The sequence below is a fragment of the Mytilus californianus genome, unplaced genomic scaffold (genome assembly GCF_021869535.1).
Source record: "Mytilus californianus isolate M0D057914Y unplaced genomic scaffold, xbMytCali1.0.p SCAF_5, whole genome shotgun sequence".
Classification (NCBI taxonomy): Eukaryota; Metazoa; Mollusca; class Bivalvia; order Mytilida; family Mytilidae; genus Mytilus; species Mytilus californianus.
The window spans coordinates 23,001,654-23,015,062 of record NW_026262701.1 but is presented as its reverse complement, the minus strand read 5'-3'; the positions used below and the strand labels follow the sequence as shown (position 1 = coordinate 23,015,062).

General features: G+C 31.7%; 1 protein-coding gene across 6 annotated transcripts in view; it reads left to right on the top strand.

Moving 5' to 3' along the window:
• The window catches only part of LOC127703040 (uncharacterized), a 925,706-nt gene that overhangs the window by 566,896 nt on the left and 345,401 nt on the right, over positions 1-13,409 (top strand). For all 6 annotated transcript variants that reach the window (XM_052207424.1, XM_052207422.1, XM_052207423.1 and 3 more), the window contains 2 exons: positions 4,173-4,199; positions 10,068-10,265. In XM_052207424.1, the coding sequence (XP_052063384.1) occupies positions 4,173-4,199; positions 10,068-10,265 (225 nt within the window). The remainder of the gene's footprint in view (positions 1-4,172; positions 4,200-10,067; positions 10,266-13,409) is intronic.

Genomic DNA, 13,409 nt, shown 5'->3' with positions numbered 1-13,409 from the left:
GTATTTTAATGATTTGACATTATGCACGTCTTTCAACAAAGCTTAATATATCTAAATATACACAAAATGTTCACAGTATATATCAACAGATGAAGTATCCATGTAAAAAGTAACATCTGCGGAAACGACGTTAACAAAAAATCGATGTTTAAAAATGAGCAATTAAAATATTTTACAGGCATCCATTTCTTAAAAAATCAATAGTAAGCATGGACTATGGGTCACATTGTTCCAAATTCTTGGAAAACAAAACACCAATTATTCGAATTTTACGGTTGTGGATTTAAGCATTGATTGAGTACTCCTCATTACAGAATCATGGAGGTGGGTCAACCCAATTTTTCTATGATTCAATATAGATTCAAAATTTAATTAATATCCTATGGCACGCCGTCTCGTCCAGCAAATGGATATATTAGTGTTTATGGAAAATGAGTAACCTCTTAATAAGCTTGTCTCTTAATTTCGACCACTTAAGTCCCATAACACTGGAACAACAAATCTGTAATACTTAAAAGAATAGCAATAAAGGGCCATAAGTCGATGAAGGACGGAAAACATCGAGGCCAAAAAGAATGGACAAACCGAGAAAAATATAGCCTACAAAACATGCACAGAAAAATAAAGATAGTGCAAAATAATCTTCAATAAAAATCACGGGTAAAAGCAGAACTATGAAGAGCAGCCCGTTTAAGCCAATCTGGTCCAAAGGGCAAATGTGATCTATTGGCTTCGCCGGGCTCCGTCGTCTGTTGTCGATCGTTAACCGCTAATAACGCATTTCCTATGTTGTACTTTAAATAAGCAGAAAGTTTTTGCCAGCGGATGTATCTACGGTTTCCTTGTATCTCACAGATTTAATACAATCAGCTTGTTCAGTGTCCGTACTTAATTCTAACTTTTACGCAATTAAGTGGTATCACGAACGTAATAATTATAGGGGTCGTCTCATAACAGCAAATAACAATTGCAATTTCAATATTTCCAAAAGTAAATGCTACAACATAATATAATGACTGGTATTATGGTTTTCAGTCATATGATGTTGAATAAAAATCATAAAAATAATCCTGAACAGGCATGCACTGATTCAATCTTTTTCTCAGTGAAATTTAGGATTGAATGGCATACAAATATAACTTTTTAGAATAGGAAGACATAGTTATAGTTAAATACAATTAACAATAAATTTGTACCCGTTACAATAGGTATCGACAGATTGTAAGACCATGAGTGTACATATGTGTATAGCAATAATTTTTTGTTTGATTTTTATTTAAATCAATATTTATACAAAATAAAACAATATTCAAAGATCTAATTATAGTGTTGTATCGGTAACTTAACCTTTTAAAACAATTTAATTTAAAGGATCGATAAGTTTACCCGTATCGTATCTAAATTTACTGGCTCGGTAATCAACATAATCGTAAAATTTAGGATGTACTATCCCGTTTGTATTGAGTTGTCTATAAGTACAGCCAAACTTCCAAACTAAATCTTTGTATATATGAAAGAATCCTGACAAGTTAATGCTTTTATTCACTTGAGGTAACCAAAATCTTTGACTTTAGGCAAAGTGTACGTAATTAACTAATCCACATTTTTTTTTTTAGTTTTTACATATGGATTCTGCTTGTAAAAATACACCAGAAAATAAAATGAAAAAAAGGAGGTAACCGTTTTCGTTTTTTCGATACAAGCTATTGAAATTAACAGCATGATACGCCAAAAATACAAAGAATATATAGAAAATTAAAAAAATCGGCAGATATTTTTACTGTAACAAAATTTTCTAATTCGTTGGTCCACAGAATTTAAAAAAAAAAAATCGATATACGATTCTTAAATGAACGAATCCATTGGTGCAAAGAAATACCTTAGCAACCGTGCTAGTTTTCAATCTATATCCTGTGGAAGTTTAATTTTTAGCGGAAAAAATAAAAATATATTCGGCGACGTTATTGATGTCTACTGTTACGTCACCACATCTTCTATTTTTTTATTTTTTAGGATATTTCTGCTGCCAAACAAAAAAGCAAGTTGGTAAAATAAATATAATGCAAGTGAAAGAAAGTTACTGTAAAGACTTTAACACTTTTCTAAATTAGACAGGGTTCCAAATCTTTTTGAAATGCTTGCGTTTTCCTTATTTCTTTGAATCTAATATCGAGTTTGAAATTGTCCCGATTAACACAGCGTTGACCGAATGATTCTATACATATTTAAATAACCGGTTATAATATTGGGATCGCGTATACACGTCTTTTTTAAAATCTTATTTCTGCATGTTTGTATTTAAAAAAAGTAAATATAATTTTCTGCATCTTTTCATCCTCACCAATTTCCTGTCTCGATCGCTTTCCCTTTTCTTTAACTACACCACAAAGAATGATATGATGTTTGCTGGAGTTTCTGTAACAAAGGAAATACTTTCTTGTACCATTATTTGTTAAATATCCACATGGACGACTACCAAAAAATAAGAAAACTGCATCTGCAGTTGTCTTGAGAATTTTTATGGCTGTAACAAGGTCAAAAGAAGAACCCGAAAATGAAGTTCAGCAAATAAAACAGATCGGAGTTTTTGATATAACTTTCCGTAGCTCAGATAATTCCCAGTGTTATGCCTTAGCATTGTGTATATTGCAATGTTATAGCATTATGTAAAGTGTAATGCTAAAGATATGCTATAAATGTACTGGTGTAATACTATAAATTTAACGCTATAAGAATGTACCAAGGGCGATGTTATGAGAATGTATTCATCCAGTATGATGCTAAAAAAAATGTATATACCTTGTGTAATTTTATAAGAATTTTAATAGAATACACCTAGTGTAATGCAAGGTGACTGTGCAGTTTACCTAGTGTAGTGCCATACGAATTTTGCCTGTATATACTGCAAATGAATTGCTTGTTTGTTAACATAAGATAAAAATGAGTAAATTGCTAATGAGACAACTATCTGCCACAGTTTAAGGTAGATCGGATGTCATTTTTGTGAGCGTCCGTTCTGTTCATGTTGCAAAAATGCTTTTTTGTTTTAAAAATAATTTACCAAGTATCATTCAATATACGACAAAATAACTAAAAATTGAAATTTAAAGATTGAACTATCAAAAAATTAAGTGTCGTAAAGTATATTTAAAACTTTTTTTCAAGAAAATAAGACCCGTGACCCCTTATTTTTATTTTATATTTCAGAAGTATTAATGAAAAGTAATTCTCTCATCGAATTTCAGCCAATTCTATCGTTTAATGTTTCTTCGATAAAGAAAAATTAAGCTTCCCTTAAACAAACAATATACAATAACCAAAATTTCGTTAATTTCAATGTATTATTTCGAAAAAACAAGGTCCTTGATCCCCAGTTTTTATATTGAAATTTGAAATTACATTGACCCAGAAGTCTTTTACAGAAATTTGAGACAAATCTATCGTCAAACATTTAGACATTCCAGCTACCTTAAATAAAGTGGACGTAAGCAATCATTATAGGCAACCATACGGCCTTCAACAATGAGAAAAAATCATATCGTATAGTCGGCTATCAAAGACCCCAACGTTGTATACATTATTTTCTTCACGCTCTCCCCCTTCTTCCCGTTACCATTTACTCTATTCTATCGTAATCTTTAATTGACAATTGGGAAGAAAATTCCACTTCAAAATGGTATTCACTACATCTGAATAATACAGAAAAAAAAAAGGTTCGATATCTAAATGTTTTAAAATACATAAAAAGACAGATCTAGCAACAAAGAAGACTTATAATGCATATGAAATAAGAAAAAAAATACCTTTATTTTGATACGTTCATTAACGAAAAAGAACACTAAGAAACCTATAACGTTAAAAGTTTTTACAATTTACCTTGGAAAATGTGATATTTGAAATATTGCGTCCAGTATTTGGACGATAACTAACATATTCTTAGTTAATTTTTTCATTTCAGTGAAAACTAGTATATTGTACATGCGTTAAAAAATTGAAATGAGCAAAAAGAAATAAATAGAAAATACATAAAAATTTTGTTCCATTGTCAAGATACTTTTGTAATATTTTTTTAATATTAGAATGTGTAACATTACATATTCATTGTTGAGCAAATTTATTTATATTGGTATAGATTATTTTTATAATCGCAATGATTCTCTACTTTATTTCAGAGGAAAATAATAAACCTAAACCAGAAGGTAAGATATATGTAGTTATCAAAACAAATGTTTTTTTTAAAGGCCAGCTAACGTGTAGAGCGTTATGAACAAGAAATTATTTTTTAAGGTGTTAAAAGAAATTACAGAATAAAAAAAGGTTCGATATCAAAATGTTTTAAAATACATAATCAGACAGAATTAGCAACAAAGAAGACTTTAATGCATATTGATTAAGAAAAAAATATATTTACCAAATGCCTTTATTTATTACTAGTAAATTTAGTTTATTCAGTTTCAAGAATAAGGGGAATGCTCTTGTAGAAATGCATTTTTGATACGTTCATCAACGAAAAAGAACATTAAGAAAGTTTTTTCAATGAACCTTGGAATATGTTATGTTTGAAATATTGCGTCCAGTATTTGGACGATAAATAACATTTTCTAAGTTCATGTTTTCATATCAGTGACTCATGTAAAATCTGAAAAACCACAAGGTATGATATCTTTTGATCAATCAAAGATTTCAAGGTTTTCTTTTAACAATGTGCTTTTTCCATTTTTTTTGTAACTCGGTTTTTCAAATGAAGCGTAACAACGTCAAAAATGTCAACATAAGTACATGTTTATTATAAAACTGAATGAAAAAATCGTTATCCAATTGATGAATATAGCGTCACAGTACCCAAATTGCACCGAGTACACAAATTGCACACATTTAGCTAAAAAAGCAGCTGGAATCTTCCAAGTTTTCTTAGAGACTGAACAATTTGTATTTTAATGATTTAACATTATGCACGTCTTTCAACAAAGCTTAATATATCTAAATATACACAAAATGTTCACAGTATATATCAACAGATGAAGTATCCAATGTAAAAAGTAACATCTGCGGAAACGAGGTTAACAAAATTTTTTAAAAATGAGCAATTAAAATATTTTACAGGCATCCATTTCTTAAAAAAATCAATAGTAAGCATAGACTATTGTCACATTGTTCTAAATACTTGGAAAACAAAACACCAGTTATTCGATGTTTACGGTTGTGGATTTAAGCATTGATTGAGTACGCCTCATTACAGAATCATGGAGGTGGGTCAACCCAATTTTCTATGATTCAATATAGATTCAAAATTAAATTAATATCCTATGGCACGCCGTCTCGTCAAGCAGTTGGATATATTAGTGTTTATGGAAATGGGTGGCATCTTAATAAGCATGTCTTTTAATTTCGACCACTTAAGTCCCATAACTCTGGAACAACAAATCTGTAAAATTTAAAAGAATAGACATAAAGGGCCATAAGTCGATGAAGGACGAAAAACATCAAGGCCAAAAAGAATGGACAAACCGAGAAAAAAATAGCCTACAAAACATGCACAGAAAAAAAAAGATAATGCAAAATAATCTTCAACAAAAGTCACGGGTAAAAGAAGAACTATGAAGAGCAGCCCGTTTAAGCCAATCTGATCCAAAGGGCAAATGTGATCTATTGGCTTCGCCGGGCTTCGTCGTCAGTTGTCGATCGTTAACCGCTAATAACGCATTTCCTATGTTGTACTTTAAATAAGCCTCAAGCAAATTGGTAAGAAACAGACGTCTCCTTTCTATTAAATGATTAATTAATTTCTGTAGTCGCACTATCTGTGACGTAAATGAATAGTAGACTAATGTAGGGTTCTGGATAGTTTTATTATAATGAAGCATCGAACGAAACCCTGTAATATAATATTACATTTAATAACAACATATATAAACTTATTGTTTTAAAACATGTATTATATCAATCTGATAAATTTACGTAATGTGTGTACTTACAAAAATTAACCAATTAACTGTAAAATACGTCACAGTTTAAGAAATTAACAAAATGTACAATTAAACCTTATCTAATCAAAATATTACTTCCTAGGACATTCGAAACAGAATTTAACTTGTCAAAAAAGCAAAATAGAAATATAGTTTCTCATTTAGCAATAACATTATAACATACGAATAAGCCGATAAAACTATAAACAAACAGTTTAAGCAAGATATGCATTAGTAAAGCAAATAGCAAAAAGCAGTTAACTAATAAAGCTAAGCTAAGCTAAACAAAGCAAAATAACTAAGCTAATAAAATAATAAGCAACTACAACTGAAACACTCATTCTTACCTCGTATGAGGAACAAAGGTTATGCCTCAACGTATAACTACGTCACATGCAGAACTGTCATAAAACCTGTATAACAAATACTAAATCATAGTTACTATGCACAGAATTATATAGTACTTAAAATATATCAATCGGACACAAAAATGTTATAAAGACTCTGAAATAGTATTTACCAAGTTAACATTTTACTCATTTACTCTCAAACTCATTCTGCTCAAATATTCGCCATTCATTACGTTTATCTTTACACTTATTTATTTCCAGGCTTAAATTATGTAACATAAATGTAAAATAATAATGTGCCTGTGATAAAAGTTACGTTAACCTTTTAAATAATTTACAACATTCATTCGCCAATCACACGATACACATTCTTACTACGAAGTCATGCCAAAATAGAAATAGAAAGTTACTCGTGCGTGAAATACTGAATAATCCGGTAATGAAATTACGATGAAAATAAGATATAGACAGAATATCTAAAGAGATAAGTAAGCAAACTGACCTGAAATAATCGTGGAAATTCTCCAATACAAATAATACAAAGTATGAGACTAAAGAAAATATATGAAACGTCTGTTCGGTTTGAACATCAATCCACAATTAACTATAGACTTCAATAGAAAAAAAACCGCCAAAAGACATATGACCAATGAAATAATAGAAAGTGTGCGGTCAAATCAAGCGTAAAAACAATGACCATCAAAATGGAAGAAGTGAGTAACAATCAAGACGAAACTAGTCAAACGTCAAAGTCCGTGAATATAAAATACAAATGGTACAACTCATAATTAATTACAGTCCGTAATTAATCTATTTGAAAACGAAAACATAAATATGAATTAGAAATAAAATCATCTTTATTTTAAAGTAAATTCAAATAAGAAATAAAATACTAATTACAAAATCATATCAATATTTATTCAATCATGAATACATACACGCTAGCACATTTCCACTTATGTCTTTTAGACAAAAAAACGTTGAAAAATTGCATGTTATTTACCCTTGGGCATACTTTTCACATTTTCCGCTCTAAAGTTAGCGAAGGGAGATAACTACAAAATACATAGAAACAATAACCCTTTTAAAATTGCAAACTTGAAACCAGTTGTTTCCAGTATTTCAAAGCAAGAATTTAACTAAGTGACTATCGGCATCTTTGTATAGACAAGGAAATGCTCATCAAAATCTTTAAGCATGACAAGATAAATGTCGCATTAAAACGTATATTTTTGTTTGGTAACCAGGTCCGATCAGTCAGTTACAAAATGTATGTAATTGGATAAAATATTAATGGTGAATTGTGTCATTGTTCCACTTATCCGTGTCATTTGAAATTTCCATAAGTATGAATTACTTATGCATAATTATTTAAATGTTTCTTCAATAATTTTTGTTTATTAAAAATTTATAATAACAATTCAACGCAACTCTGAAACACTGAATCAGTAAAATTTGAAAACATAATTGGTTTATTAATTGTATAAAAGGAGATGGGATGTTCATAAAGAGAGTCAGCATTGTATTTATCGCTATTTTACTCATAATTTGATTGCTAAAACGAGTACATTCAACAATGATCATAACTTTGTCATCAAGTATATACTATGTAAACTTTTTTATAATTTATTTTGAAATGAGTTATTCAAGTAATTTAACACCAACCATGCGTAGATTTTTTTTTTATTCTGAAATTTAAAAAAATAAGTACTGAATTTAAATGTAAGACGTTAGATTTGAGGTAAACTGTATTTTGAATTTACATTGTATCATAGGTCAAATTTATTTGTTCAGTGTATGTTCACTGGTACTAATATGTCCTTTGATTGAGTTAAGCTATTTCAGTTGATATTTTATAGTGTGTCTTTCTATGTTGTGATGTTACACTATTGTTTCAGAAAAAGGGTGAAGGTTTGGTACCATTAAAACGTTTAAACCCGCCGCATGCGTTTGCATCTGTCCTAAGTTAGGAATCTGATGTTCAGTAGTTGTCGTTTGTTGATGTGGTTCATAAGTGTTTCTCGTTTCTCGTTTCTCGTTTTTTAGATAGATTAGACCGTTGGTTTTCCCGTTTGAATAGTTTTACACTAGTAATTTTTGGGGCCCTTTATAGCTTGCTGTTCTGTGTGAGCCAAGGCTCCGTGTTGAAGACCGTACTTTGACCTATAATGGTTTACTTTTATAAATTTTGACTTCGATGGAGAGTTGTCTCATTGGCACTCATACCACATCTTCTTATATCTATAAATCAGTATAACGAAAGGGATATTTCAAAAGGAACTAAAGTGAGGAGAAATGTCTCAAGATTTTTAAAAAGCAAACCAGTATCCGATTATTTAAAGTGATCCCGAGTGCTCAGTCTTCCGAGTGAATACTCGTTGCCATCCCCACCTCCCACCATCTCCAAAAAAAAGGGATCTCTGCAAAACCAAAAGGTATGATACTAGTTACTATCATAGATTCATATATTTCACTTCTGCCATTTTGTATTGAAAACGACGATATTGTGCATGCGTTTCCAAAAATTAAAGTGATCAGGAAGAAATAAATATAAAATCCATAAGAAGACAGAATTAACAAAAATGAAGAGTATAGTGTACATCGATTAAGATAAGGCATGTTCTGTACCAAATCTCTAAATTTGTTACAAGTAAAATTTATTTATTTTGTTACAAGAATTATGAAACTATCATACAAGTGAGAGGTTTAGCTAGCTATAAAACTTGGTTTAATTCACCATTGTCTACATAGGGAAATGCCTGTACCAAGTCAGGAATATGACAGTTGTTTTCCATTCGTTTGGTGTGTTTGAGCTTTTGATTTTGCCATTTTATAAGGGACTTTCTGATTTGAATTTTCCTTGGAGTTCCTTAATGTGTATAACCAAGTAATAGAAAACATGGAAAAAGCACATTGTTACAAGAAAACTTAGAAATCTGTGATTGGTTCAAAGATTTTATACCTTGAGGTCCCTGAAATAAAAACATGAATTAAGAATATGTTACTTATCGTTCAAATACTAGACGCAATATTTCAAATTAACATATCCTAAGAATTTAAAAAAAATCTTTTAATGTTATAGGTAAAAGTGTTTTTCTTTTTCTTTGATATGTGTTGCATTGAGTACAAAAATTGCACCCAATACCAAAAATAGCAGCAGCAATCTTACAAGGTTTTTTTTTAGAAACTTAACAAGTAGTATTTTTTATGATTTGACATTAAGCACGTCTTTCGACATAGCTAAATACATTTAAATATACACAAAACATCCACAGTTTATATCAGCAGATAAAGTATCCACTGGAAAAGGTAAAATCTACTGAAAAATCACGCTACGACGTCCACAAAATATCAACTTGAGCAATTCAAATATGTTACAGGCATCCATTTCTTCTTGCCCAAAGGGTAGACATTTCCTGCAATACATGTGGCACCCATCGTGTTGCTCATGTAAGTACAAACCCATTGATAAGTCTTATTCGGTAGGTCTCATTCTGTGAAAAGAAGATGGGATAATGATTACGACAATCGAAACATATCCGTCGTCATCTGTGAAACAAATATTTAATGACGATCAACCAACTCTTCTATCAACTTCAACAATTAGAACTCTTGATTGAATAGCTACCTTGTAAGCAACAACCCTCTATCAAGGAAATTATGATGGGAAATGCAAACTCTCGAATATTGTATCTACTGGAAGATTTATATCCATCTGTTAATTTGTAAATGTTTGTCAATTTTCCTACAGGATATAACTATGCCCTTGGAAAAAAAGCAGCACAGAGTTCAACAGCGCATTCAAAATATGCTGCTTCAAAAGCAGTTGATGGAAAGGAAAGCACGTTTACACACACAAAGAACGAAAACAATGCATATTGGAGTGTTGATTTGGGAAAAACAGTCAATGTAACACAGATCAATATTATTAACAGAAAAAATTGCTGTGGTAAGGAGTCAGAAAAATATATTTGTGATAAGATTCCAAATAATTTCACGTGAGTTTGGTAAGAGTGTTTACTTGTGAGATTTTTAAAAGCAACACTATTTTAGACATTTCTTTATATGACAATAGGTAAATCATCAAACTACAGATGTATTATCTAAATTGATGTTTAGTACTTTTTATGATCTTCAGAAAAAATCTTAACATTATATCATATAATAACAAAGTGTTGATTCATCGAAAATGACACCTTCAAACAAATTAAAACCATTTACAGAAACTTTGACTGTCGAAAGAAGTCAAATGCTATAAAGTGATAAGATGCACACAGATTTTGTCAGGATATAAATAATTAAATACAATACTGTCTTGGAATAAAAATTTCCTAACTGAGCCCTTGTGATAACTTTGCTTGGAAAAATAGTCACATTTAATGAAAGTACGATCTATTTTGTTTTTAATGTCACTCTGTCTAATGTCAAGAACAAGAAACTAAAAAAAGACTGAAATTTGAAAAGCCGTTTCATTGGCTAATAAAGGTGTCAGACCACCAATGTAAAATCTCTATCTATTCAACCAAATTTTCCAATTTTAACAGCTTTTTAAATATTTTACCTTAAATTTAACTTCATAGAAGGTATATCCTGAATTGTATCAACATTCTACATGCCAATGTTTAACCAATGTTTAAAGTATTGTAATGAAATACTACTGTTTGGAAGTCAAGTACTTCTAAAAATCACTCCTGGTTTTCTGGAAATCTTAGATATAAATAAGAAGATGTGTGTATACTATGGAGCGCATTAATCTTCAATTTTTAATGCAAACTCATGGTATGTCCAGTGCACGATGTAGTGACGATATCGCCGATATTGTCAACTTCGTTCATGATTTTATACCTGCTCGCAACATTGTCTACATAGTCACCTTTTCTGTCTACATCGTTGACATCGCCGACATCGTGATGTTGACAACATCGTTACGACATCGTCTACATCGCCCCCCTTTCCTGTCTGCATCGTTGACATCGCTGACATCGTGATGTTGACAACATTGTGTCGACATCGTCTACATCGTCCCTCTTTCATGTCAACATCGTTGACATCGCCGACATCGTGATGTTGACAACATCGTGACAACATTGACTACATCGTTCCTCTTTCCTGTCTACATCGTTGACATCGACAACATCGTAATGTTGACAACATCGTGACGACATCGTCTACATCGTTTTTCTTGCTGTCTACATCGTTGACATCGCTGATATTGCAATGTTGACAACATCGTGACGACATCGTCTACATCGTCCCTCTTTCCTGTCTACATCGTTGACATCGCCCACATTGTGATGTTGACCACATCGTGACGACACCGTCTATGATGTCGTCGCCCTTTCCTGTCTACATCGTTGACATCGCCGACATCGTGATGTTGACAACATCGTGACGACATCGTCTACATCGTCCCCTTTTCCTGTCTACATCGTTGACATCGCCCACATCGTGATGTTGACCACATCGTGACGACACCGTCTATTATGTCGGCAATGCCAACCAGGTAGAGACAAGAAGTTTATCAATTTTAATTTTAAATAATGTATTTATATTATGCTAGTGTCGATGTTCTTAATAGTAGAACTTATATGGACAGTTTTTTTTTAATGTTTGCAAATCTCTATTCCCCTCCTCCTCCTCCTCCTCCTCCTCCTCCTCCTCCTCCTCATCATCATCATCATCATCATCATCATCATCATCATCATCATCATCATCATCATCATCATCATCATCATCATCATCATCATCATCATCATCATCATCATCATCATCATCATCATCATCATCATCATCATCATCATCATCATCATCATCATCATCATCATCATCATCATCATCATCATCATCATCATCATCATCATCATCATCATCATCATCATCATCATCATCATCATCATCATCATCATCATCATCATCATCATCATCATCATCATCATCATCATCATCATCATCATCATCATCATCATCATCATCATCATCATCATCATCATCATCATCATCATCATCATCATCATCATCATCATCATCATCATCATCATCATCATCATCATCATCATCATCATCATCATCATCATCATCATCATCATCATCATCATCATCATCATCATCATCATCATTGAAATGTTGATATTATAGATTACGTTGTTTTACAGTGTTTTGACATTGTCTTTTTCGCGATGTCGGCAATGCCAACTATGCAGAGACAAAATGATGAAAGGATATCGACAAAGTAGTACAACACCATGTTGACATCGTTGTATTCAAAATTAACAATGTAAACACAAGTAATGTGTTAGCGATATCGGCAATGTCGAAACGATATCGACAACGTTGTACACTATCGTGTTGACATTGTCTACTTCGCGATATCGTCAATGTCAACGATGTAGACAAAAGTATGAAACGATATCGACACATTGTACAATATCGTGTCAACATTGTCTACCTCGAGATATCGTCAATGTCAACGATGTAGACAGGAGTATGAAACGATATCGACAACGTTGTACAACATCGTGTCGACATTGTCTTCTTCGCGATGTCGTCAATGTCAACGATGTAGACAAGAGTATAAAAACGATATTGACAATGTTGTACAATATCGTGTCGACATTGTCTGCTTCGCCATATCGTCAATGTCAACGATGTAGACAAGAGTATGAAACGATATCGACAACGTTGTACAATATTGTGTCGACATTGTCTACTTTGCGATGTCAACAATATTGGTACTACTTTGTACACTGGACATGAATGAACTCACGGACAAGTATATTTTTGCTCAAAATTGTATACATATATTTTTCTTTCACTAAAAGTTTCATTTCTGCAAGTTTGTTGATTAGTTTAGGTAAACAATGACATTATAAGCACTTTTCTTTGTCAGGGAAGGGCTACTTTTACATATGTTTCAAATTAAAGTGAATGTATTGGTGGTCTTGACACCTATATGGAATAACAACCTTTCTTCGATATGGGGTCATATATTTTATTACTGTCTTAAATAATATTTAATATGAAGGAGAGGGGTATTAGAGCTAGCTCACTAACATTTCTCTAAAATATTATTTGAACGCGTCCTAAATACGCCTGA